This window comes from Anas acuta, chromosome 2 (genome assembly GCF_963932015.1).
Source record: "Anas acuta chromosome 2, bAnaAcu1.1, whole genome shotgun sequence".
Taxonomy (NCBI): Eukaryota; Metazoa; Chordata; class Aves; order Anseriformes; family Anatidae; genus Anas; species Anas acuta.
This window is the reverse complement of record NC_088980.1, coordinates 145118565-145146369: the sequence shown is the minus strand read 5'-3', so window position 1 is coordinate 145146369 and position 27805 is coordinate 145118565. Positions and strand designations below refer to the sequence as shown.

Here is a 27805-nt window from a genome sequence, read left to right as displayed (position 1 = left end):
ATTTTCTTTCCAATTATGTCAGCATGCGCATTGCTGTGTTGTTTTTATTACAACGACTGGATGCAGTTGAAAACTCAGAGATCTATCTCATGGTTCCTGTGAGATCTCATTGGATTCACCCTGAAGAAGTTCCAGCTCTGCTCAAATGAGCAGAATTCTGCACTGCATTAGAGTACAGCTGAGGAACTGTTCGCGCGGTGTGGTGTACTGTACTCTCATGGAACAGTCTTTAGTACTTAGGCTGACACAGATAATTACATGATAACTTAGCAGTGAATAAGAATTTGGCACTTAAATTGAACTAGCTAATTGGGAGTGTCCCTTCCATCAGAGAAAACATGCTACCAGAGCATTGGAAATGCTTTTCTTTGTTCCCACACGCTGCTGTAATCTGCATGAGTTCATCTTCTCAGTGCTGGGCCACCCTTATTGAGTTGATTTATAGCTGTATGTGGCTGAGAACCTGATGCCTTCTAGTTTAGTAATTCCTGTCAAATTAAGTCCCCTAATAATTTCATGTCAGCATTGAGGAGGCTTCCCTCTTCCCCCATTTCTTTGCTGTGCGGTCTCATCCTGATCAGTTTTGGGGAAGTGCTCTCTGAACAAGTCTTTTCCTCCATGCCAGTTAGGGAGGTCGGGCAGTGCTGGTGCCACAGAAGCCCTCCAACTGCCTCAGGTTTGATGGCTTTCAAGTGTGATCGTAGTGCTGCTTCTGTGGGGTGAGTGGGTGACTTCGGTGGGCATTTGTGGCGAGAAGAACCAGGGAATAGGAGGACCTGGAGGGGAAAAAAGAGCTCTGGAACAAGAGTGTGTCAGAGCACTGGGTTCCCCTTCAGCCAGCTGCACTAGCTAGGGCCTGTTTAAAAGGCAAGAGGACATAGCTAACCCTGCTGCTGTTCCTTCACCCTGTGTGGCTTTTGTGCTCCTCATACCTTCTTTTCTGCTCTAAGGAGCTGCTAAGTCCAAGCAGAGAGATGAAGAATGGAAGTGGTCATCTCCCATCTCTCCGCTAGCCTCAGGGTGCATCGGTGTTGCCACTGCTGCAATTCTGGCTTCTTGTCCTGGCCTGCAACCAGCCCGTAATAGATGTCGGATACTGGTGTCAAACAGATGAGCTCAAATTTAACCTCCAGCTCGCTTCGATATTAGGCAGAGTTTCCAATCTGGACTAAATGAGAAAAACAATCATGTTTTTCTTGCTGACTGAGGGAATAGAAGTATCACGGTCATTCTGCAGCACTGACAGTGCGGTGGGGATCCGACTCTCGTTGTGAAATAAGAGGATTGACCAAATTTGGTGAAATAACTTTCTGATTTGGTAAGTAAAACACCAAAGTCTGTAAAGGGGGACTTACTGTGAATCGTAGCACTGTTCTCTCATTAAAGTGCCAGCTGGAGTATCTTAGAATAGACAGCTTTACAGTGAAGGCACTAAAAGGAAGGCTGTATAAATACCAAGCTGTACGAAACTCTGCTCTGAACTTTTCCAGTGGGAGCCCATGGAAGAAGTCGTGTGCGCTTTATTCCTGTCAAAGACTGTAGAAGCAACAAAGATAGAAGTATTTACATGTTTGTTTGTTTTAATGGTGTCAGCTTTTTTAGAGGCATATAGCAAAGAGAATGTTTTTTTAAATGAGCCAAAAAATGGACAAGTTACTGTAGGCAGCTTTGCACAACAAACAAAAGAGAAGATGGAATAAGGCTGTATAAATGGGATAATCTGCAGTTTTTGTTGTACCGAAAAACAACATCAAAATTGTTTCAGAAGGGTTTTAAAAGGGAACATTGGTTTGTTTGTTTTTTGTTTGTTTGTTTTTTAAACAGCTGTTCTCAAACACTGACAGGACTTGAAATCCAAACGTTGCGCTAACACATCTGTATCTTGGATTGCAAAACTGACTTTCTCTTCAGGTTCTGAGTGATTTTATTCTTTCCCAGCTGACAGGCTGCCCAGAGAGAATGGGGAATCTCCAGCCTTGGAGATGCTCACAACTTGGCTGTGCAGCTTCTGAGCAACCTGATACGATGCTGAAGTTAGTCCTGCTTTGAGTGGGGGACTTGTGGTCCCTTCCGATGCAAGTTGTTATATGGTTCTCTATCATTTATGAATTATACAGACACACGTAGTAGAGTAATATTTTAATAATCTATGTTTAAAAAACCCAAAGTATTTTTTATCAGGAGTGTTAGGTCTATTCAGCTTTTCATTTGTTACTTTCTAACAGAGTCTTACAAGTGTGGGTGTGAGCACAAAGCACAGAGATGAACAAATAGCCTTCCCTTGTTCTCTGTGTCCTGTACTTGAACTGCATTTGGGATATGTAGGGGCTGTACATTGACTGCTGTGTGCTTCAATTTGTGAGCTTCTGCAGAGCTCACTGGTAGCTTCCAATCAGTGAGAGCAGAACTTGCGATTAACCAGAATATCAAGGGTTCATAAAAACTGTACTTTTTTCAGATGGTTTTAATAAGTCTCCCTGCCTTAAGTGATTTTTGTTTCTATCCTTCATGAAGTTCTGACCCAGCCACTGGCCACTGTTTGACAAAAGACAGAGGTTGAAGAGAATGAAAAGTGATTAAAAAATAAGGAGAGGGAGATTCTTTGTGTCACGCCTTCTTTTTTTTTTTCCTAGAAGAAAAAGATTTAGTTGATATTATCCCTTTAAAAATAGTTGTATCCTTCAGTGGAAAAGATCAAATTTAAAACCATAGCTAGATGAAAAGTATTTAAGGACATAAAGGAAAATACAATTATGACAAGAAAATTAATGTTTAAGGTTTTATGTTAAAATTTATGCCCCAAAAATGTACCTTACTGAACATAAAAGTCGTAAGACAGATAATAGGAAACAAATACAAGTTCAGTGCATGGGAAGAAGTTGCTAGCATTAGGAAGAAAGGAGCCTTTTTCTATTTAATCTGAAGTGGTATGTAAATAATTTTCGTTCTGAGTGTGAGGAGAACATGCTCAGTGTTACGGTTTCAATGGACTTTCTACCTGCGTTTTTATTACAATGTCTTGCTACGGATGGTTTTTAAAGGGTATTTTTCTGTAATTGGAGACTGATGCTGTAGACAAATATACAATATCCAAGTTGAGCCATGGAGCAATGGTTTTTAAGGAAAGCAGAGGTCTCAGTGTGGAAACCTAGCCAACAGTTTGTGTTTTTCAGAGGGGGCAGCCTTCCCATCACTCCTCCTTCCAGTGCCACACGGTTCATGATGGGACAATAGGCTGGTTTCTGCTCCATGAAAACAGGGAATTTCTGAATATTTCCAGTGAGAGGGATTTTATTTGAGCATTCTTTCCTTTTAGCCTTAACCTGATCCAGTTGGCTTCCCAAATGGTGCAGAGCTGCTCTCTTAGATCTTTGATGGAGAGAGGTCTGAAATAACAGTGGTGAAAAACCTTATAGGTGCGGGGAAGTGAAACTGTATCTTTCCAGGCAGATTTAAAGGGGAGAAAGATCAAAAACCAGTTCCTTTGACCGAGTCTGAGTTTTTTTTTCCACAGGTTCTTACCGTGAATGAACCATTATTGCAAGGGTGTTTGAGGTTTCAGATCAGATGGTTTTTAATGGGCTTCAAACAGAAACCATCACAAAATTCACCAATCATGTATGACTAAACAAACAGTTACGTTTCATACCTGTCTTCTAAAGGCAGGAATACATCAGATTTATGTGTAAATTTTCCCATTAAATGCCATCTAAAAGTTGTTTAGCCGACTGCATAGATATGTTTTCAGACAGTAAACTTCTAAAGGCAGGAAATTTAGTTTTGAAGAAGCCTTTTAAAATCACTCGGACAAAAATGTTACCAAATACATAGAAGACCTCTGTGTTGTTCTAGCTAGATGGATACACTCCTAAGAGTTTCCCTTGAGGAAGCAGAGCATGCTGACTTCCAGGAGAGCTCTCAGGCTGTTGCTGGTGTGCATAGTGAGTGCCTGTTCTCCTGCCAGGCTTTATAGGAGCTCTCCGTGGACCTCGCTCTGGGCCAGACAGCCTCTCACTTGTCTTTCTGGAAAAGAAGTCCTTGCAGGCTTTTGACATTTTTAAAACTTGAGGTATTGTAAACTCTGAAACTTGGTTTAAGAAAACCAAACACCTTCTTAATGTTTATGTTTGAGTAACTTGCCTGATTCCTGGCCCCCTTCTAGGTAGGGGGTTGCAGAGCCTGATGTGAAGCCATAAATTCGTTTCAGCAGAGCAGTGTGGGCTGGGCACAGTCCCAGTTCTGACACTGAATGTCACCCGTATGCTGATCCACGTGGCATGGCACACAGGTTCCTGTTCATTCATTAGCAGCACTCTGTGGCTTTGAAAACAGAAAAATGCCATGTTATGGGGAAGAAATGTTTGTAGATGATGAAACACGAGGGTGTTGGGACACCTAGGAATGGTGGATGTCTCTGAGAACCCTATTACGCGTTCTGTGCCAATGATATCGTGGTCATAACTTCCTTCTGCAGTTCTTCCCTGGCTTTGTCTTCCTCAAAGCCAGCCTTGCCAACCCTAGGAACCTGAAGTCTACTGCTGATATTTCTAGTGAGTAGCTTTGTAGGTACTGGTAGACTGAAAGGCTCTCACATTAAGAGATCTCAGCCACAGTTCTCCCTTCTGTTTGTTGTCTTACAAGGTAACTGCAACAATAGTTACCTTGCCCAGTTGTACAGTTTCTGGTGTAAGTTCCTATTTGTGATCATTACATCCAAGAAATAATTTGGGTAGTAAGATCTGAAAAGGAAGCCAGAGATATCCTGGTTATGTGGCTGAACTGATGTTATGAAGGTCATATAGTGCTTGCAGTCTTAATTCATGAAGTTTTTTGGCTGTTAATTTCGTTATTTTAGATACACAAATGACAGTTGGAGTATCTCCAGTGGTGGGCTGTGTCACAAACATCATAACTTTCATTTAATACCAATAATTAATTTATTTAAATTAATTTAATATCTGTAAAATATTTTTTGTTCTACAGTGAAATAAATATAAGGTACGGTATATGTAAAAGAATGGGGTGTTTGTTACTCCAAGTATCTGAAGAAGCTCAGTGAAGACCTGCACCAAAGATGGTGAGGACTTGAGCTGCTTTTGTAAGGGCCCGCTCAGGTTTATAAATGTGTTCTTCCAGCTATTTTCATAGTTTCTCCAAACTGCAGTGCCTGCGGTTGGTGTGTGCAGTGCCTCCCGTGCTTGCGCTTTTCTTCTCACCTTGGGTGTTTGTGTAACAGGAACAAGTACTGCCCCTTCGGCTTGAGTGCCCATCTCTCAAAGAGCAGGGTTGGCAAGTATCAGTGATCAGCTGCGATGGCCAACACAAACTTCTGTGAAAGACTTGAGCTGCACCAGGCTTAGTTTTTCCTAAAAACACAAACTGGATAGACGAGGAAAAAGCTCTCCTGCCAATATAGCCCAGTCCTGTTCCAATGTACTCTTGGAGGAATCCCTCTGGAAGTTCATTTTCTGTGGCTTTTTTGGTTCTTGGTAGGAATTCCAGTAACTAGCTGTAAATCATTAACCCCCATTAAAATTTGAGAATTATCACTGGTAACTTTTTTTTATAGTAAGGGCATAAAAGTATCCCACAATTTCGTGTTGCTTAGCAGAAGGCTGAAGGTTACCACATCTCATATTTCAGGCTACCAGAGCTGGATCTAAATTCCCGTGGACAAAAAGCCACACACTTGGATACTTAAGAAGAAAATTGCTCCCTTTTACAATAGGTTTTAACTGCAGGAGGCAACTCAATACTGATTGAGAAGGGTCAGTAGCGTAATCATCCTACAAATCTGACAAATCCATGTTTAGAGTGTTCAGCCTGTTAAAATTAATTACTGGCTTTTCTCTAGCACGTATAAAATAGCTGATACTACTGATTCTCTTACCCTTTACCTGAGAGCAGCTTACATTGTAGCTAGAGGTAGAGCTGAATGTAAAAGATTTAATAAATGAGTAACTGAAGTTTCACTTCAGCAGCCTGAAGAGGCTTTTAGAAAGAAAATGCTAAAGCTGCTTTCCCCTTTCCCTGAAATCTGTTGATCTCATATATTTAAAAAAAAAAAAAAAAAAGGAGAAACTAAATTAATGGAAATTTGACAAGCAGTATGAGAACAGCTGTATGTGATACTGTTGAACTACTTGCCCAGATGAAAATGGAATTAGAATTTTTTTTTAATTACTCTTTTATAGATGTCTAAACGTATTTGCTTTTTTCGCTTCTGGTGGTGACAGAAAGTCTGGAAAGCGTTTCACCGTTCCTTTACCCACTTCTCTGTTTATTTGAAGAATAACGTAATTCTCTGGACAAAGCCAAGTGTACAGTGCTGTTCCTTCTACAGCCCTACAGTTTTTAGCAGAATATATTTTTAAAGAAAACACTTCCACTTGCAAAAAGCATCATCTTGCTAAGATGAAGTTTACGTGTACATTGCATGGATTGAATTCATATCATCTTGCAAACAGAATTCCTATCATCCAGGTCAAAATCTGGGATCAGTGGCACTTAAGTAGCTTAGTTCAGTTCTGCTTAATTTGTTTTTAGGGAAACTGGGATTGTAAGCAGCTTATTTTAAATTTTAATTAAACCATTCCTCATCTCACTTAGATTACCTAAGTACATATTAGCATTGGGTCAGATAACTTGATTTACATAGACTTCTTAAAATCAAAACAAATGCAAGTTCTACATAGAAAAATCCTAAGCTGAAGTTGAGGAGCACAAAAGATTTATCTAAAGCTTTGTATACGCACGGAGGAGTTAGTCACTGTAGGTGATGTTAGAGTACCAAAAAAGCCACCTTTACTTTGTTTTTAAATGCAGCCACTGTTATTGTAGCTTATTACCAGATCTCTAAGCAAAATAAGCTATATTTGTAAAAATGTTTATTAACTCAGCTCATAGTCTGCGGGAGGACTACGCCAATATGGAAAAGGTTGTTTTGACCCCAAACAGAGCACGAAGTTCACAGTTCAGAATAGGTCAAAGTGCCGATTGGAAATGTAATGATAGTTCAAATACCATTGGTGGTTTCCCCTGATTATTTTACCAGAGGCATAGAGCAACTCTGGGCTGGTAGGTACATCTTGAGCAGGCAAACAATTCCGCTCCCCCCCCAGCTGCACACTCAGTCGATGTTTGAGTGTAACTACATAATTTATTTAGAGAGAATGAAAGCCACATCTAATCCGTGGGGTTTGATTTACTAGTGTGATTAGTCAAACAGATGAAATGTGGGCAGAAATTCCCTTCAGCAGTTGTGCGCTTACCTTATAGCTATTTACTTTGGCACAACTTGCTAAGAGTACCTGAAAACTACATATTCCTCTTGTTTTTGAGTAAATTTTGGCTCTGTGTTGAGGTCTGTCCTTTAAGGTTGTCTATAAAAAAAAGAGAATCTTAAGATGCTGAAAATTTTATAATTATATTTGCAAAATAATCTTTAGAAGTATGCCAGGTAGACCACAAATTTTCTTCTGTGTTTACTGTGTAACAATTTTATTCAAAACAAAATCAACTGTAGCCTTTTAGCACCAGATGAGGCTAAAGAAACACCTGTGCAGAATTGCCATTATTAAGGGACAGGAGAGGTAAGGCAGAAATTCTCTAGGGTGTGCAGCTGCCTGTCATCAGCTAGCACTAATGCCACGTTCCTGGGACTGATTTCCCTAAATACAGAGAAGGACTTCACAGGTGTCTGCTGTCTGAGTGAGTGGATCAAAGGCTGGCTGAAGACTAGACACTAAGTGGGGTGATCTACCCACCAGATCCTTTCACTAATTGGTCTTCCCCTAAGCTGTTAGAAAACACCGTGCTTATAAACTCTCAGACCCTGTGTGTATGAGCCATTTTTGGTTAACTGCAACAGTATTTAAACTACATTTCTTTGGCTGAAAAGCTGTAAAACTCACAAGTTTGGAGAGATTTTAGCCCTGTTCTTACAGTTCTTGTCATCTGTATAGGAAAATGGTGCAGAGCTGCTGTAAAACTGCAGCCATCCTGAGGGGTAGCACGCTTAGCTGGCTGGGGAGCTTTCCACTTCTTTGCAGGAAGCAGATAGATTTTAGTAACAAAAAAAAAAAAAAAAAGAAAGAAAAAAAAAAAGAGAGAGAGAAAGGAAACAAGCCAGTGGGAAAACCTATCATAGAAGCCAGAGACCTAAAATCCTCTGGCAACAGTAAATCTTACCACATTTTGATAACTTTGAGTTACAACTGATTCTTTATTTTTTGATAGATAACCAGTGTAAATGGGCAATCCTACCAGGCATGGGACTTTTTCAGTTGTAAGTAATACTGAGCATAGCATAGACTGTAAATGGAAGAGATGGAGGTATCTTTAGTTCAGGATGGGTATTAGTTGTGTTTTTATTTTTCAAGACACCTGGAGTGCTTTTTCTCATTCGTAGAAGGAATGGAGCCTTACCAAAATTCAAACCTACAACTAACCTTTTCAACCTCTGCTTTCACGCCACTGCTTTAATCTTAGTGACAGTTTATTAGTGTGCAGCATTAGTTGGCTGTGAGGCACTGACCTTTTACAGGGCTGGTGCGAGGTTCAGTCCTTTCTGAACAGTCATCCTTGGTGGTGGTGAGGTTGCAGAAAGCACAGGGAGCACCGTATCTCTGGGTCACGTTCCCCAGTGTTGAGATAATCGCCTGCAGGTGAAGAGAAAAATGCAATTTGAGATCTTCAGTGCTTCCCAACCAGGTGTGCATTGTTGCTGAGTCAAGAGCAGGTATTGGCAGGTCACTCCTGCAGTATTGACAACCTTATTCCTTAGCAGAGACTGCCTTGAAAATACTAATTAGGCATCACAAATACATGCTTGTAATTGCACGAATGACTGTAAAGACTCTGTGAAATTTGACTTTGTAAAACTTTTATGAAATGCAACATAAAACTATTAGCATCCTTTTTTTTTTTTTTTTTTTTTTTTTGAGATTGAAAGAAAACCATGTTGTCAGGAGATATTATCAGCATGTAGTTGAAAAAGCAGGCAGGTAACTACATTTTCTCCCAAAAGGAAAAGCAACATCTATTACAAAGTGTTATCAAAGCATTTAAAAGCTCAAAGAAACATAATAATTTGGGTAGAAATGCATAGTTTTGAAGAAATATTCTAAATTATTAAAAATTTAGATTTTTTTTTTTAATTTTCTTAAAATTGAGGTACTGTAAAGGATTATAAAATAACTAGTTTACTTATAAAGCAGGTAACACCGTGTATTACAACAGAGCCTTAACCTTATTTCTCTAAGGTGAGTAATGCTATTTTTCATCTGTCTGCTGTGAGGACGGCCTTACAAAGTTTTCAGCTAGATATTGGGCTATGAAGTTGGCTGCCTGTATATTTTTGGAATCGAAACAGTTCCAGTATTACACAGACCGGTGAGTACTTTGATCTGGCTTTCACAAACAGAGCAACAACGCACACTCCCCCCGCCCCCTTTATTTTTTGTGAGGATGTTTTAGCTCCTCAAAACATTGCTAGGCAAAGGGAAACCTCTTCCCTGGAATGTGCTGACAAGGATTTAATAAAGATGGAACTGTGTGACCAGTCTGCTCGGGCTGGATGGAAATAAATGTTCGCTACGGGAGTTGGAAGTTGAACACATTTCACTTTTGGAAAGGGTCTTTGTTTTGTCCCTTTTGACAAGAAAAATACCACGTCTTGTTGAAGAATATTGAATTTTTGTTGTTGTTGGGGGGAAGGAGGGATCTCATCAGAGTTGCAGCAAACAGGTTTCTTTGTACTGCTGGTTAGCTTGCCATATTAGGAGCCTGGGCTTACAGCTTCGTGGGCATTTCTTTGGGCAAAAAGGCTGTTGTTAAGTATCATCCATTACTTCTGCCTTCCCATTCTGCTTGTGCAGCAATGGTATAAAGAGCACCAAGGAACTGGCCTTGATAATGCTAGCCTTGTTTTGTGCAGCCCATGGACAGGCCTATGTTGGAGTTCTTAGGGAAGAACAACACTTAGGTTACTCTTCCATGGTATTGTCACCAAAATCCAGTATTGCTTTAGCAAAGGTAGTTTAAGCTCCCTTTGGGAAAAATAAATGGGTCCTGCCTCTCTTCACTGACTTTCGAGATGACTTGAAGCGGCTCACCTCCTTAGGCTAAAGCTTGCCAGTGGGAATTCTCTCTTCGGTGTCCAGGCAGATTTCACACACTGTTAGGTTTTTGTCTGAAAAGCAATTCTTACTGTATTAGGGCAGACCAGATTAAAGCTATGTATGTAGGTGAATGGTATCTGAAGCATTTGCACATCTGAATTACCCCTTCCAACTCACGTTTTGAGAGAGAATAAGTCAGTTTTGGGCTTGTGAGGTTTTTCTAATTGTTCTATTGTTTCTTATCACTAGAAATAACCTTGATGTATAAGGTGTCTTCAGAATCCCTTATATATGACATGTTATTTCTGAAAGTTTAAATAATTAAATCCTTATATAATCTAGGGTTAAATAATTTAAATTCTTAATTCAACTTAAGTTTTAGTCTGCTTCCTACAGAACAATGATTATGCAGTGTTACAAGGCCACAGTCTGGTGGATGAATTAGAGAAACGTGATGTGGCATTGTGCCTTTTTTTTTTTTTTTTTTTAACTCAGATGATTTATGTAGCATATACAACAGCCACATACTGCTGTCAATGATAGAGCTTCTCTAATGCAAGAGTTATGGTGGAGGCTGGAAAGACACAAATTGTAGGTGCATGTAGCTTTCATGTTAATGTTTTAAGGAGACATTTGGCTTATTTTGGTAAACAATTAGACTTATTTTCAGATATTTTTTTTTTTAATTCATGGAAAAAGACTCTTGATATTGCACTGTCTCTGAATATTGTAGAATGGATTAACTCTTGCTGAAGCTATTATCATTAACACCTATCATTGGTTAAAATATAAGAATAACAAGTCTTTTTCAAAATAAAGGTGAATACAAGACTCTAAAAATTGACTTATTGGGGTTGAGAAGCTTCGTAGGCTGTTGGTTTACAAAGACGTGTGGTATATGTGTGTGTGTAAGAGAAATCAGATTATAAAATAGACTGAACCAGACTGAGTGCTCCTTATGAAAACCTTAGCTTGTGATCTACGATTTTGCTTGAGTTATGACTTGAAGTGGGTTACAGAACAGAGCAGTTTCCTTGTAAATGGGAAACCTTTCTTGGTATATTTGATTTCTTCAGCGTTCAAGAGCGTAGGGCTGACATGCATATGAAAAGATAAGGTTTATGTGGCTTACCTCAACTCTGAAGAGTTTTGGGAAGAAGCAAGTGCTGTTACAGTGGGGACCCCTGGGAACCTTCTGTTTTCTGTAGCAAAATCTGAGCCTCTGAATTACACAAATAGACAGGTTTACCTATTTTATAAGGCAGTGACTGGATAGGCATCAACTGTATTTCTCTTATGTTAGCTGTGAGAATGGAAAAATGATTGGGTAGTATAAGAGATTTAAGATCTGTAATCAGACCTCGGGGACAGGTTTTCATTTTCTAACCTGTAAAGTATTTGTGTGGGAAGCGCTGAGATGCATGGCATTATTGGACATTAGTTGCTATTTTGCCTAGAATTTTTTGGCCTGTCTGGATGTTTATGTGCAGTATAAGATGTTAGTGGGACAGATCTTCTTGATGTTTCACTGGCAGGCATCCAATGCACAGCCTACTGTTGCATATTTTCAGTGAACCCATAATACTTTGCCTTTCAGCATTGATTTCAGAGATGCTACTTCACAAATGCTGCCTCCTGTTATCCCCCTTTCTTTGGAGTCTGCTCTCAATGTACAGCAAGCAATTTTTTCCAAGAATGCTACGAGTGAAGGCTGGAGTATGGGTAAATTTCTGAGCCGTGTCTTCAAGGAGATGCCATTTCCTTTGTCCCAGATGCATGACTTCAGTGCTTTGCTGAGGAAGCACGAGAGTATGACCGTCCAAGAACAACACTTGCATAGATTTATGCACTTTATCAATGAGCAGTTACCCGTTGTTTATCACAAGTGGTTCATAATTCTCTCGGAGTGGACAAGGTTTTTGTGGGTTCATATTCTTCCTTTGACAGTATTTATAACACTTTTACCAAACACGGTGTTTCTCAAGGCTTAGCTCTCCTAGTGCCAAGGAGTCTAAACACAGAGATTGTGGCCTCCAAATGCCAAGTACCAGTTGGCATAAAAGCCTACTGTGACGTTAGAAAAGGCTTTAAAAACTCTTATATTTGTTCACACAAATGTTTCAGTGTAGAGAATTCAGCCTTTAAGCTTCATTAACTTCATAAGGCTGCAAACTGAGGCCAGTGTTTTCTTCGTTTAACTTCAAGGCAAGCATTAGGGTTGAAATACCGATTGTGAGCAAGAGAAAAAGGATTTTCACCCCAGAAAAAAAGTACTGTGAGATCCCTAGCTCTGCAGCACTCCAGTGTAACTCCAGATTAAAGCTTTAGATGTGCCAGTCAAAGAAAAATTATAAATAGGAGGACTCTAAAACAGAGTAATAAATATGAGCTGCAAGACAATGATGTCTTTACCATGCAGGATCTCTAAAATCCTTCAGCATTGGCTCACCTGTCTAGGGTGGATGCGGTGATAAAACTTTTAAGTCACTGCTGAGAATTTTTCAAAATCCCCCTCTCCTAATAGACTGCTAACGCGTGTGTTATGTAGTGAAATGTATATTCGGGCATGCAGGGATTAATGAAAGGTGGAGTATTTTTGTAGATGGACATCCAGGATTCTAGGAGATAGGGACATTTTATGATTCTTTAAAGACAAGGTGGTTTTCATACTGCAAAGTTGTTCTATTTTTTTCACTTTAAAATTCATATAATCATCAGATTTCCTGTGAGGCACTTGAAATAGCGGGAGGGGTTTTGATCAGATATTGGGAAGAATTTCTTAGTGGAGAGGGTGGCCAAGCATTGCAGCGGGCTGCCTGGGGAGATTGTGGAGTTGTCGTCTCTGGAGGAACCTGAGAGACATCGGGATATGTTTAGTGCTGGACTCATAGGTTGGGCGATGGTTGGACTTGATGGTGTTGAAGGCCCTCTCCAACCTGAATGGTTCTCTGGGGTGTGTTAAACACGGCATTGCTAGCCAGCTGACAGGAGTGCTTGTCCCTCTATGCTTGGTGTTGTTGCGGCCTGTGAATGTGTAGTATCGTAGCATGTGTATTTTGGGGCTCCACAGGGCTTCCACAGAAGGATAAAAAAAAATACTAGAATGCCTCCAAAGGAGGACACCAAAGATGGTGAAAGGACAAGAGGGAATGGCCTGTGAGGAGCAGCAGAGGGTACTGGAATGCAGGAGGCCGAGGGGAGGCCTCATGGCGGCCTGCAGCTCCCTCATGAGGGGAGCGGAGGGGCAGGCACTGAGCTCTGCTCTCTGGGGACAGCGACAGGACCCGAGGGAACGGCATGGAGCTGGGACAGGGGAGGGTCAGGCTGGGGGTTAGGGAAAGGTTCTGCACCCAGAGGTGGTCGGGCACTGGGACAGGCTCCCCAGGGCAGTGGTCACAGCACCGAGCTGCTGGAGTTCACAAAGAGTTTGGACAATGCTCTCAGACACGTGGGTTAATTTCTTAGGTAGTCCTGTGTGGAGCCAGGAGCTGGATTCAATGATCCCCGTAGGTCCCTTCTAACTTGGGATATTCTATCATTCCATTGTTTGAAGAATACTACATCTGCAGTGCAGGATTTTAATGACTCACTAAGTATTAGGAGATTTTTGTATGGCTTCTCTGTGGCAGTCTGAACTCTGTCTACAGAAGGAGCTCCCAGATTCCATTGCTATCTGGTTTTAATTTGCATCGATCAATAAAATTAGTAATAAAATTTATTACCAGTGTCAAGTTAGTTTGGATCCCTGATGCAGATGGCAGTTTCTCCTGCAGTCCAGACTTTGTTTTCATTCAACTTCACAGAGAAGCCACCAATGCAGTATCCCATTACATGGCTACAGAGCTTGCTATTGCATCTCTTATAGCTCCAGCGAGGCACCGTTCATATCTGCCTTTTTTAATTTGTGTCCGAGAGAAGCAATCTGAAGAGCCGAGAGCACACGGCTGCCATCTTACAGCAGTTTGTATCGCTGCAGGCTGTGTGTGTGCTGCGACGAGCAGCTCCTTGGTGCTGTGCACCCACAGAGTGCATCCAGGGCACGTCAGAGGCCATCAGCCTGCACCGGTCTCTGTTGGAAGCTACCGAGTTAGGGCAGAGCCCCAGCTTTTCTCCAGGATCTGTGAGGGGTAGGGACTCCCAGCCTGCCCCAAAACTCAGTATTCTTACACAAAATACTAACCTGGCCTGATCCCATGCCTTGTAGGCACAACGTGGTTTCTATGGCCAATGGATGTATGGCAGGCAGAGTGGGGGACACACACTTGGAGAGGAAATTGCAGAGGATTACAAGGAGCAGTCTAGTCTGTTGCTCGGATGTTTTCCACATTTTTTATTTAAGAAGGAAGGATTGCAGAATCTTTAAGATCCAAAGTAGATTTTTCTTTGTAATCAATTTTAATTATTCTGCTGGTGTTGTGGTTGGGCTGTTACCTTAAAACTCGAAATCTTGTGCAAAGATTATATATTTATAATAGATGTATATAGTATATGCATTATATTTATACTTTATATATATACATATGTAAGTGGAGACAAATTAGTATAAGAGTTTAAAGTTATTTTGAGGCTGCATTCAGCCAAAATTGCTCTTTGCTTTGCATAGGGAAGTAGCAGTGGGTTGTAAGAAACACCTTGACCAACTCACTAGCCATGTCATCTGTACATTCATAGAGGTATTAGTAAAAACTTCTTGATCTGTTTAGTCTTTTTTTTTATGTAATCTGGAAAATACTTAGCAGCACTAAAACTTCAAGCACAAGAATACGGAAATAGATATGGCTATTACTACATCCCTAAAGCAAACTCACTGTAGCTTCCATATATTTTCTTAACAAAGCACTTTTCTTTTTCCAGACCTAAAGATTTTCGAAGGAAGTAATAAAGGAAGAAGAATTGCTATCAGGAATGTGTCTCCTCCTTGAAAAAGAAATCTTCTAACGTGGAAAAAGACACATCTGTGCATCTCAGACATCTCTTCTATACAAAATATTTTTGTCAGGTACTGGCAAAATCTACTAGGGTAGCTTATAAATATTATTGTATTTGAAACAGCTAAGAATGGGTATTACACTGTTAATATCACCTGTACTTTGTGTTGTATGTTCTGTTATTTGTTAATTAAATGGGTTTTATTACGGTTGTTAAAGAATTGGTTTTTTTTGTTGTTTTTTTTTTTTTTTTAATATTCACATCTCAGGGAAAACACCACCTTGTTTCTTGAAATTAGGTTTCTCACTCTAGAAGTTGAAAAACTTGATTTTCACCCAGTAAGGACAGTTAATTATGGATTGAAAACCAGTGACTTGACCTGTTTAACCTATTATGGCTGTAGAAGTGATCTTGCATGGTTTTTCTGAAAGCTTTTTCTAGACTGTGGGGTGTACACGTAGTGTGAAATGAATGGTGAGATTTTGCTGAATGTGCATCTGTGCAGACCTGTAGTTCCCATAACTTTTTAGGTGAATATGCCCACTGAAAATATTGTGGTGGTGGTGAGCATAAACTTCTTCTGGAGCCAAACTAAATTGAAAAATAAAATAATTTAAAAAAATAAATAAAACACTAGTCTTCAAAGAAAACAGAGCACATACCCAAATGTGTGTGTGCACATTGTAGTCATTGTAGTGTGCACATTGTTAGATGTAAGAAATATATTAAAATACGCATCTTGGAGTGAGAGGGTGGTGTGATTTGTGGTGGTCATTTTGTAGGTCCTGTAGGAGTTTCTTGGCCTTCAGCAGTGTTCTAGAAAGAGTTCTTCTGCTCAGCATGCCTATAGCTTAGTCTCTGCCTTACGATCAAAAAAAAAAAGCATTGGTCACTGACCATGATCTCTCATCCTGAAGGTCTGGCCATCTCTTGATAAGGTGTGCCATATGGTGTGCTTACAGCACTGGAGATAAAGCCAACGGGAAATCAGTCTGTACTTCCACGAGACCTGTTTGCTCTAGGGAAAGAAGTTGCAGCACTTTACAATGTCAGGAGATTGAAGGATTCACAGGTGACACTGCCTGCTACACTGAGAACAAGTTTCTCTCTTCCAGATGTGACCAGATCACAGTTGCTTTTCTGCAGGTAACTCTTGAACCAATTCATTGTGTAAATAAATGAATCACTTATTTTTCTACTACTTATGTAGTAGAAGATGCTGATATGTTATCTTCCAAATTTTACAGTGTTTGGTGAGGAAAATTTGTGTTTACTATGTCCGTTTTGTACAAGGATTGTGTAGGAAGAAAACCACTGCTTTATTTATGACCTATTTTTCATATAAGTATTTCTTTAGTATTCGAATGGGCTTATCCTGGGAAATACTTCTACCCAGTGAACTTGCCCTACTCAATTTCCAGTTCAGTAACCAAACTCAGTTAAATACTAAAGCATTTTTAAAAGTAAAAGATTAAAATAAACACTTTTTTTGTGTAAGGACATAGTACATATTTTGTAGTTAAGATCTGGGTGGCATCAACTATCTGTGTGTTACAAACTTCACAGTCAGCAACTTCCTTTTCTTCAGCTCTCTGGAAAAATATGAGACACTGCCGATAATACAGTGACTGAATTCTGGAGAAAATGTTGACCATATGCGCGCCTCTTACTTTTTTTGGCAAATAATACAAATCCTGAATAATATTTTTATATCTTGGTAGTACCCACCAAACAGTTACTTTTTATTACCAGTGCATACACAGTTAACGGAGGCCCAATGCTACACAGAGTGTTCTGGTAACCCCCAGGCAGCCCCTTCATTTGCTTAATTCACCGCAGGTACTGCCCATAGGCAGGGATGGAGGCTGGCTGCGCATGCCCTGGTTGGGTGAGTGTCCATGGAGCAGGCACTCCCTGGGCTAGGGGTGCCCCAATTCCCAGCCCAGGTGAGACAGGTGGTGGCTGTGGGGAGTGCAGTGGAAGGAACACCTGCTTTGCAGTATTAAACTTCTCAGGAGAAAAATACTGGATTGTTTCATATCCATACACAGATACTTACATTTGTACCCAGACAGAGTTTGAGCTTATCAAATCCATGCAATGTGCTCTGACCACTGTGTATAATGCAGTGAAAGTTTTGTACTTGGATGTCAGGACAGCCTCTGGTAAACGCACTTGTGTACCTGTAGCTACACCCATTTCCTTGATGCCACAATACTCTGTACAGTGGGGTCATCACCAAGTTATCTTACACTTTTTACCTTCCACAAGAAAGTGGTGGGAGATAGGGGTGAGCAAACTAACGGGAAAAAAAGAAACAGGTTAGAAAGGGATCTGGATTAACACAGTAAAGGTATGCAGCTGTCTCAGCTGTCTCATTTTCCCCATAAGCTAAGGCTTCTGGCAGTGGCCAGCAGCAAAAGCTGACATGTCTTTCCCTGCAGAGGTGAACCTGAAGCTCATTGGGGCAAGCAGAGACACAGCCCTGGGAGCCACAGGTCAGCCTGGCCATGTCACTGTAGGGCTGGATTACAGGTACTCAAAATCTGTGACTTCATTTTAGACATATCTACATTTTTGAGCTTCTACTTTAAAACCTTCTTTGTTGCTTAGGCTCAGTAGTGTTGTTCAAAACTGTTCAGTGACTCGCTTTAAGATTTATTTATCTGCTTTAACATTAATTGCTTTGTTATCAAGCAGTTGGGTTGGTTTTTTCTTTTTCTCTTCATCAGATGGTCCAAGTTGCCTCTGCAACTGTTCCTGCCAGTCTTTTGACTTTGGCATGTTAATATGCAAAAATCTTGGCTCCACAGGTGATACAATATCCTTATCTCATATTTATTCTCACCACTTCATATATTTTAAAAATAAGGCTAATACTGTTTCAACTAAGTGCCTGTAACCTTTAAAGTAAAACTGTTGCACAGCTGTTGAAAAAGGGAAACACGTTTTCTTCTCTTTAGGTTCTGTCCCCTGAAGATCTAGACAACTGTTCAAAGTTAAAAATTAATCAATTGTAGAATTAACAATATAAAAGCTTGCCACTTTTATTTGCATACAAAACAGAAATGAAAGAGGTTCACAATAAATTATCAGTGTACTCCCACAGAACATTCTTGTGTATTTATATAATGTGGGTGAAAAAGAATTGCATAAACATAAGGCTTTGCAAAGGGGTAATAGCTGGGTGTAAGGAAACCTGATTATGCATTGTTCTTCGGTGAATTTAGTAGGGTTACTCCGCAAGTAAAAGCAACTCATCCAAAGCTAAGAGAACAGAGTCAGCTGGATAACAAACATGGACCTTCCCGAATGGTTCTGTACAGCAACTTAACCAGATGAAGATTTTTTAGATGCAGTTTGAGTACTGTCTCAAACAGTACTCTGGAAAAAGATCTACAAGTGATCCTTCCCCATCATCTAGCACCAACCCACTAACATACTAAGTTTCTGGCATGCAAGATAATCACCTTTATTTTGTGTGTCAGCTGGTCACGTACATTTATTTTCCTTTAACATAAGAGCTTGTAAACATCTTCCATGACAGGTCAGATACCCGAACAAAGGGCCAAATATAGATGCACATAAAACATTTCCCTTTCTGAACAGTTCATTGAGAGGGCTTTTTTCCATTTGCCCTTTTGTGCACTGGAGCCTTGACGCTTCTCTTGGCTATCTTCCGTGTGAAGCGAGTAATTCCCGGGGATCTCAGTTCAACGGCTTCCATCTCTTCTCGAACAGGAGTAAACTCTGGTTGAGCAAGATGAGGTGATGGATAGGAGGACTGGGAGTATGGGGACGGGAGGGGGTAGGACCCGTGAACTACATACGGCTGTTGCTCACCATCATAAAGGTCCTCGGGGTCATAGATTTGGTAGGAGTTATGTGGCAACTGCACTACGGGGATGTCTTGATCGGTTGGCTCACCGTATCCACCTTAACCCACCACCACCAAGAGTATTCATATGGTTAACATGGGAGAAGGGGAGTAGAAAATTAAAGCATTCATTAGGAAATTGACACATATTTTATATATATATATATAGCGCATGTGTGCATAGATATCATCTTTAAATACACATTTTTATTCACATAAAGGAACAGTGAAAACATTTAATAAAATTAATAAGCTGGAGCAATTGGAAACCCACCAACAGACAGCCAAGTTAGTTGGAAACCACCACCAAAATTTGTCTCATGTCCAGTTGTAATACGGTGCTTATTATACACTGCACAATCTGCCTGCTTTAGCTTATTCCAATTACGGGCTAGAATATATGATTAATGGGCAAAATGGGTCAGGCAATAACTTTTAGCAGTGCAGGGAAGCTAGGTGCATGTACAGCTGCCAGTAAGTTCATTAGTGGTAGTCAACATCGTTGATGGAAAGCACAGAGAAGTTCAGCATCCATATCTGACCTTCAGCCAAATGAGAACTGAACCAGAATGAGTCTTTCACCTTCTGGATTGGTAGCCATTGTAAGGGATGGGGCCTTCGAACAGGAGATGAACAACAGGGAAGGGAAACGAGGAGGAAAGGAGAGGAAGAGACGACAACAAAAACATTCACGTGAGTAAAACGTACGAATCAGTTCACGGGCAGATTAAATTGTAAACATCAAACAAATACGCCTTATGCATAACATTTGTAGTAACTAGTAATTTGCTAAAACAAATTTCAATTTTAGGTTGGGCAACACCACTTTTGGTAATTGTGTTAACTTCCTCCCATGGCCTTTCCGTGCTCTAATGAAAAGGAAAGTAAGATATACAGAAGACTTAGAAAGAACCACTTTCTCCAGATCGTTTCACTTGTTAATCACGGACACGTGCACCCCTGTTTCAGGTTACACTATTACAGGTTTAGTAACGTTCATGCTGTCATGCCATGAAGAGGAAGTGGAGCGACACGTTGTAAAAACTACAAATGTTCAGCTCCGCCGTCACGAACATGAGGAGAGGGGGGACTCAACACACAGAGCGTTCAGTTGAGGTGGAGCAGGCTCGTGGACTAACACAAAGAGGTACAGGACAAAAAACCCAGTATGCTTCATCCGTTTCACAGGCCTGAATCAGATGGTGGACTCTGCTGGCTGCGTGGCCCCACAAAGAGCAGCGGCGTTGGACATGCGTGCGTGTAGGGAGCCAGCCGCATTTTGCCAGTAGCCTCCAGCTTACTTTGGCTGTTAGGACACGGTCCTTTTCCTCGCCACCCCACCTCTGAAACCGGGCGGCTCCGACCGCAGCCTACTCACCTCCCATGCCGTACCCCGCGCAGGAGGAAGGGTCGCAGTACCCCGGGGGGCCGGAGGGGCCCTGCGAGCCGGGGGGCCCCGTGTGGCCGGCGGGACCCCGTGGGCCTGGGGAGCCGGGGGGTCCTGGGCTGCCAGTTCGGCTTTCTCCTGGAGGCCCTGCGTGAAACGGGGAGATAAACGCGTGACTGGCATCTCGTAACAGCAGCGGGTCCAGGCTGCCTTGGCAGCACCGCAGGCCTCGTGCTAGGAGGAGACGGCACCGAGAGCACATCCAGGAGGCAGCCTGAGCGCGGGGGCTGCAACTCCCTGCTCCAGCTCCCCCAGGCACGCCGAGGGAAAGGCTCTAGCCTCTTCCCTGTTCCTGAGAAGCCGCCGCGCTGGCTGGTGCTTTGTCTTCCGTGCCAGAGGCAGCTTCTAGCCAGAAATTTATACTAGTGTTTCTACTGAGCACGTTTCACCAAGTGCCAGACGTTTGGGAAGGCGGCTTCGTGGGGGAGGACAGCCCTGGATGCCAGCATGGCTCTCCTGTCCACCCACTAGTGCTGTGCCTTGATAGCAATCCACTAATGAAAGAATATCCTGACAAAGTCAGTGCAATTTTATGCTTCTTTCAACAGGATTTGAGTATCAGTCTGTTTTTTCAGGAGCTAAATCTAAATCCCTTTGATTAATGTGCTGAATTCACGTACATTTCCCTCTCAAGTTACAGTTAGGTATGGCCTTGGGTCAATGAGGAAACAAACGCAATCAATCCAGATTAATTTTTACCTACCAGACACTCTCTCTGAAAAAAAAATACTTAAAACATTAAAAAGGAGGGGTTTGGAGAAGCAACATATCACAGGGAAAAGGAAAATTCTTGTGTGACTGATGACACCATTGTGCATCATAGTAAGAGCCTTACAACAGTGGGGTGCCTAAATGCCACCTTCTTCGCTGCATGAGCCCTAAAAGTGGAGCCACAAAAATTCCTAGGTGCCTTGCAGAGGGGTGAGAGCAGTGTAACCCAGCTGCCCCAGCCGTAACGACCTTACCTGTAGATCCTGGTGGGCCTCGGGGTCCTTGAGTTCCAACACCCGGGTTGCCTTTTTCTCCCTTCTCGCCCGGTAAACCTAAGGAAACGGCACTCATCAGAGCCACATCCCGCACAGCGCCGTGCAGTGGTTAGGATTTAACTGGAGCTATGGTTCCATCCATTACTTTTCACTTAAAAACAGATGAGAGAGGAGGAAGAAGGTGAAGTAGAGAACTGTTAGATTCCTTTTTCCTCCCTTCTCCGATAGCCTCTCAAGGGAATCACGGTGTCCCTGGGGTCTTAACCATGCCTGCTGCCAGGGTGGATTCATCAGGGTGGTTTACCAGGGCACAGACCAGTTTCCAACTGCGCTTCCTGCTGGAAGGCTGCTTCTGGACTATGCCAAGTTCCAACTATAGTAAGTCAGAAGAACTGTCCGAGCCTCACAAAGCTGTCTGTAAACTGTGGGACCCAGAAAAATCAGATTTTGAACGCTGCAGCCAATTTTCCTTCAAGCGTTCACCCACCAACCAGTGGTTCATCACAAGATGGTTCCAGAAGAAAACTGAAAGTTATCATCAGAAGGCCTTAAGCTGCTGAAATGCAAGAAAAGTCTCACCACAGCCAGAACTCATCCCCCAGTTGAAGCCCCGTCTAAGCGCTTCACAGTCACAAAACTTTATTTTCCAACACACGCTGCCATACGGTTGTGTTCCTGCACTTGCTCATGGCCCTGAATTTCTATCATTGGGGCTGATCCGTGAAGACCACAGGTCTAGGAATCCAGAAACAGCACGACATCCTTCCAGCTTTCCATCTCCTGCTCCTCTACCACTACGGCATCCTATAAAAACACTTCTGCATGCAGCGATCACAATGAGCGGTGTCGAACTGAAGTAGGTGTCAAAACTACAAATTCCAGACCCTGAGTTTCCACCGGCGACTTGGAAACTCTCATAAAGTCTGTGTTTGATTTGGATGGTTCAGAGACACAAAACCCGGGCTGGTTGTGGGACCGTCCCCCCATTTTCCAGACCTCCCAACGCTGGTAATTGCTCTCACTGCTTCCACGCTTTCAGAATGAAAGCCAGCACAGAGCACCTTCGTGAAAACAGAGTAGACAGAAAGAAGTCCTGCTAGCCTCGCTGAGGCACGCTCTCCGATTTCAGCTGACTGGCCTGCTGCCGTCCCTTCTGCTCAGGTAACTGCTGCATCGAAGGAAAAACACCTACGAGGCACCTCCCGGGTGACTGTGTCCAGACTCTCGTTTTTACAAGGAGCCACAGAAGATTTTTTTTTTCCTTTCTAAGCCAATTTCTGATGGATGCAAATAGGAACAAGCTTTAACGGTGAAAGATTTTGCAATTAAGCCCAGCACTGACAATGCATTGCTCTCCTTGAGTTTGTAAAATAAGGGTGTACAGGAAAGCAATCCAGTGGGTGCCTGTTTGTCTCACGTTGGTTGTTGGGCTTTCGATGGAGGTGTAAGCAAAGGGGGCGTGGGTCCCCATGTGGCCCCAGGATAAGGAGCTCTCTTGGTTCCCTGGGGGCTGATACCAAGACCTGAAACAGAAAGGGAGACAGGGAAACCCCTGTTTCCTGCAATCTCTTCCCCAGCTGAAGACTTCAGAAGCACCAAGACCCCACGCAGCACCCTCGGGGACTGGACAATCAGAAATCACAGCAGGGAGGGGATTTAGGATCCCCTGGAGAGTTCTGGGTCTGCTGCTGAACATGTGGCCACATGGAGCACTGGGGCCCTCAGCACAAGGACATGGACCTGTTAGAACAAGACCAGAGGAGGGCCATGAGGATAACCAGAGGGCTGGAGCACCTCTCCTATGAAGACAGGCTGAGGGAGCTGGGGTTGTTCAGCTTGGAGAAGGCTCCAGGCAGACCTTACAGCAGCCTGCCAGTACCTAAAGGGGGCTACAGGAAAGCTGGGGAGGGACTCTGTGTCAGGGAGAATACAGCCTCCAATCTCCTGAAACGGTGCTCTAACCATCCGGTCATGAGAGCAAAGCTGGAGAGGAACTAGCACCCCCTCCCTTCTCTCAAGCATCCCTCACATCTCATCTTCCAATTTTCCATCTTGTTTGTACACAACTGCTTTCTTTTACAACTAAATCAGTTCCCACCTGGCTTTTACAGGCAGATAATGAGAAAGCTCTGGCCAAACTGCAAGATTACTAAAACTTAAGTGAAAGTGAAGGAGTCTTAAGTGTTTCAATTACTCAAGCATCCTGAAATTTGCCAACATCTTTTCTTCTGGGATTCTTAGCGATGTAACTCTTGGGATTCCTGTTCTCTGAGAGTGGCCTCCCGCTCCAGTACAGGCCTCCTGTTTGCAATCTAGCATTTAGTTAGAGCACAGACTGCAGTTTCAAGCTGCAGTGCTGTTCAGCACCTTTGATGAATGACTGCACTGCACAGCCCATGGCAGGAAGCAGTCCTAGGTGGCAGGGAGATGCTCTAATCCATTTTTATAGCACAGGGGGAACCTGCCAAAAAAACACATCTTCTGTGAATTCCCCACATTTTAAAGATGACTTTCTCATGCAAACCTCCTGTCCTGCATTCCAAATGCAGTTTCCAGACATCTAAAATTTGCTTAGCCCCTTCAAACACGTGGAGAGTCTCCTCTGCAGTTCTCTACTTTTGCTGCAGGCTTTTTAAACAAGAGGAATTCATCGAGATTGTCCCTTTCCATACGTGCCCTGTAAGGAAACGCTGGCCGTTTGCAAAAGGCACAGCGTGTGTGTGTGTGTGTGGATTGCTTTGATCATAACGAGACTGGCCCACGATAACCATGTGGGATCTACACTGATATTTAGTGTGACTGTTTATCCGACGTTATGATAATATTAAATGGTGACCTCAAAAACAATTGCCACAATATTTTCAAATTGCTGCCTTCCATGCACTCAGTTATTCTTTACACACACAAGTACACGCAGCCATACACGATGTTCCCAGGAGAAATTCCTGTAAGCAGTGATAAAAACAGAACAAATCTACTCGGGCTAATAATAAAACGCTTGCCCTGGGACACGCTATGAAGCTCTTGCAAGGGGCAAACTTTCTTTGAAATCACGTGGATATCCAGTTCCTAGAGCAAACACACTGGAGGCCAAAAGACAAGTTTGCTTCAGGTTTCTCTCAGTCTGCTTTCCAGAAAAGTGTACCCAAGTGGAAGAGAACATAAACACTGAAGCAAGAATAACCTAGTCCTACGGCAAACCTCACACGAGCTAAAATCAAGCACTGGGAGCTCCACTAACTGGCTTCCCACCAAAGGGCTTTACTAAGCATAAGCAGATTCACATGGCCATGGTTAGCAGCTCCCTCCTCTCAACGACATTCAGACTTCACACATTTCTCTTTACACTGCCCAGAAACGACCTCACTCTCCGTGTTGGTTACTCCAGTGGTTAATCCCTGGTAGGGATAAAAGCATGCATCAAAAATTGACATTTGGCTTAGGGTGGCTTCAAATCCTAGTAACTGTTTACAGGTTCATGCCTGGACATACTTCAGCTACACCGTCCGTCTCTCCCCTTCCAAGTTAACTGTTTTTATGTCTCGTCCCTAGCCAAAATAAGCAATGGCTTGGGTTCAGCCCACGGAGATCACAAGCAACTGAAATCAATTATTTCCAACTCTGCTAAAGATCTCTCTGATAGCATCAGTTATTAAAAACAAAAAGCAAGATCGTGAACACATTCCTAGCAAAGAAAATTAAATGTGCATGGCTTCTCCACAAAGAAAAACCCAAGGTATTGTTCTTTAAGAGAATATTGTCATTTGGGAAGAAGTGCATATACAGCAACTGAGAAAAATTAAACTGGGACCTAAAATCCTCCTCTTTTAAAGATGCTCAGTTGTAACCACAATACATTATAACACTAGATGATTTATATTTTTTTTATCTAGATGAAGCTAAAATTGGAAATAAAAATATTTCACTCTACTGGCAAAACTTTCTTTTAATTCCTTTAGAACATTGCCATCAGAACCACAAACACGTTTAACTAACTCCTTCCTATAAAGTCAGGCAGCAAACACAGATGAAGCTGTACTTGACCATACTGACATTCCACTTGAGAGCCTGGGTATTTGTTGTATTTTGGTAACAGTGAGATGGAGTGCGTAGCCTTAAGTTTTGTGCATCACTTCAGGACATGTGATAAGGGCTGAATTCCACCCAGTGGCAGGACAACAACTGCATTTTCACAGCATTTGGAAGCTAGAAGTGTATCAGTGTAACCTTTACTATGGATTTTATGTTATTCAGAAAAACACAGAAGTATTATAAAAATACCTGAAAAAAAGATAAATAGAAAGAAATTGTACTGAATCTTTGCCTTTTTATATTATTTTGCAGAAGCTGAACTACTTCCTGAGCACCCAGAAGCCAGACACTAGCTATTTAAGTCCCAGTTCATGCACACAAAATCAAAACAAAAGCTGTTGGAATGAGCTGAAATAAAAATAGAAACCAGTGCTGCGAACTAGTTAAAATAACAGAGATCAGTGCTGTGAATAATCAGTTTGGATGTATTTTTTTCCAGCTCCTATGTTTATGCAAATATGTAAAACAGCGAAGTCCTAGTAGTTTATCTGGGATTAGATATCATAACACATAAGACAGTGGGGCTTCCTTGATCTTTATATGACTGGTTTGATGGTCTGTTGGGCCACCACTAAGATGTTAATACTGCTAACAAGCATATAGGGGTTTCCAGAGATGTTTCTGCTCACGTTATTAGAAAACTGAGTAACAAACATGTTACTGTGATCCTTATCCTTTCACTGACGTCAACACAAAAGACTCTGTGAAATGAATCTCTCAAGAGAATGACTTCTCCTCCTCGCCGAGGTGGTCCTTCTTGGAATGACTAGCTCCGTGTAGTCCTAGTGAGAGACCACATTCAGGAATGGGACAGCCTGGACCTAGAAGTTCAAGTGGAGGTTTCTAACAGAACTCGAAGCCACTCTCTCGATCCAAGCCTCCTTCCAAAAAAATCTGATTAAAGCCTGGCAGGCTGACAAGGTAAACAAGGGGGAAGAAGCTATTGGCCGGGCAAATTAGCAGGGACATTCGCTGTTCTCGAGATCTTCCACTGCTGACATTTTCCAGTAAAGCTCTCTTCGGTGCCTAATTTTGAAGCAGTTCCACGCGCTGCCTTCCAAGGTCCCCACTTGTCACAGGCCTGGACTGGATGGGTGGTGGGCAGGAGAGGGGAGGGAGAGGAACTGGCGAGCCTCCCCCCACATTTTGTCTTCCTGCTGTAACACCTTTCCGTTCAGTTCAGAGCCTGTAACAGGTTCTTGCAGCAATTCCAACAGCTCAAACTCAGAGAAAATACAAACAACACCCTACTAGATGAACAACTGGGTCTTTTTTCCCTTCCAATGCCTATTACTCTTTAGCGTGCCCTGCTGACACTGCTGTCACTGTTCCAGTGCATTTTCTGTATTAAGGATGGAGGCTGACTTCTCAGAGTTGCTAATCTGGCACTGCTCTTAACATTAAATTAACCTCACATAGAGCCAAAAGCTGGTGACATCAGTGAAAAGAAACACATTGTTCCCAAAGACTCCAAGCGGCTGGCTGGACATCTTCATGACAGGACTGTAAATCGGGACTTGCAGAACAAGTAAAATGCAAACAGTGCTTCAGAAGACAGCAGGGGGTGATGGGTTTCGAGTCCATTTACCCTCCTCTCTGTAGTCACTGGGAGCTAAAAAAGCTTCCGTCCAGAAGCAGAGCAATTTTTATTTGTTAATTCACTGTATATATAACTAAGAATGAAGCGAGAATTGGGAATGCGCAAGAAAAATCCAATCAATCTCCTCAAACACGAAGCTGGTAAAAATAATTTCTACTTTTTGCTGCTGTGGTTTGGAGTTAGCTTAGAGCAATCCCTTAGAAAAAGACTCTGAAAATGTCAAATCAAAATGTATCTTTCTGTTAAATAAACTGCTATTATATCATCATGCATCAATCTACAATTTCAGTTGTGTCTGAAGAAATTAAATCCTCAAGACTAATAAATTAATCCTTATTTTTCCCTAGGTTCTGAATGAGCTCCTTCCAAGTTCTGTTCAAGGCTGTAGTTATGTGAATGTCCTAAAAACCATCCTCACTCCAAATGAGCTAGCTAATTACCTTGTATTTAAGTTTACACATAGATTCTTCATTCTTAAAACAATCTTCTTTTAAGCTATAAATACAGTAAAAGACTCTCAGTTTTTGGCATCACACTTCAGGAAAATCTGCAGCGTTCTGGCTGACTGATTATATTTCTCGAAGCATGCTCGATAAGAGCTTGCTCTCTACCAAGTATGAAACTCCCCACAAGCACAACCTGCCAAAATCAGTCCCTTCTAACATCAATTATCTATAGAGACAGTAAAAGGAACATAAAAGCCACATTGAAGTGCATTATTTTGTTATAACCACCTCATACTTTTTTTTTAAC

At 42.0% G+C, this 27805-nt stretch overlaps 2 protein-coding genes across 9 annotated transcripts in view; one reads left to right on the top strand and one right to left on the bottom strand.

Moving 5' to 3' along the window:
• MRPL13 (mitochondrial ribosomal protein L13) overlaps positions 1-15270 on the top strand; it is a 32517-nt gene extending 17247 nt beyond the window's left edge. The window contains exon 7 of one of the 2 annotated variants that reach the window (XM_068672578.1): positions 14976-15270. In XM_068672578.1, coding sequence (XP_068528679.1) covers positions 14976-15000 — 25 coding nt within the window. In that variant the 3' untranslated portion in view covers positions 15001-15270. Of the gene's footprint in view, positions 1-950; positions 1283-14975 lie in introns of those variants that run through there. The other variant, XM_068672579.1, reaches the window with a different exon arrangement.
• Positions 15271-18081: 2811 nt separating this feature from the next.
• COL14A1 (collagen type XIV alpha 1 chain) overlaps positions 18082-27805 on the bottom strand; it is a 124216-nt gene continuing 114492 nt past the window's right edge. For 3 of the 7 annotated variants that reach the window (XM_068672571.1, XM_068672569.1, XM_068672570.1), the window contains 3 exons: positions 21340-21417; positions 20306-20461; positions 18082-18986 (listed from right to left, as the gene is read on the bottom strand). In XM_068672571.1, coding sequence (XP_068528672.1) covers positions 18661-18986; positions 20306-20461; positions 21340-21417 — 560 coding nt within the window. In that variant the 3' untranslated portion in view covers positions 18082-18660. Of the gene's footprint in view, positions 19544-20305; positions 20462-21339; positions 21418-27805 lie in introns of all 7 variants that reach the window. The other 4 variants (XM_068672572.1, XM_068672573.1, XR_011093177.1 and 1 more) reach the window with 3 other exon arrangements.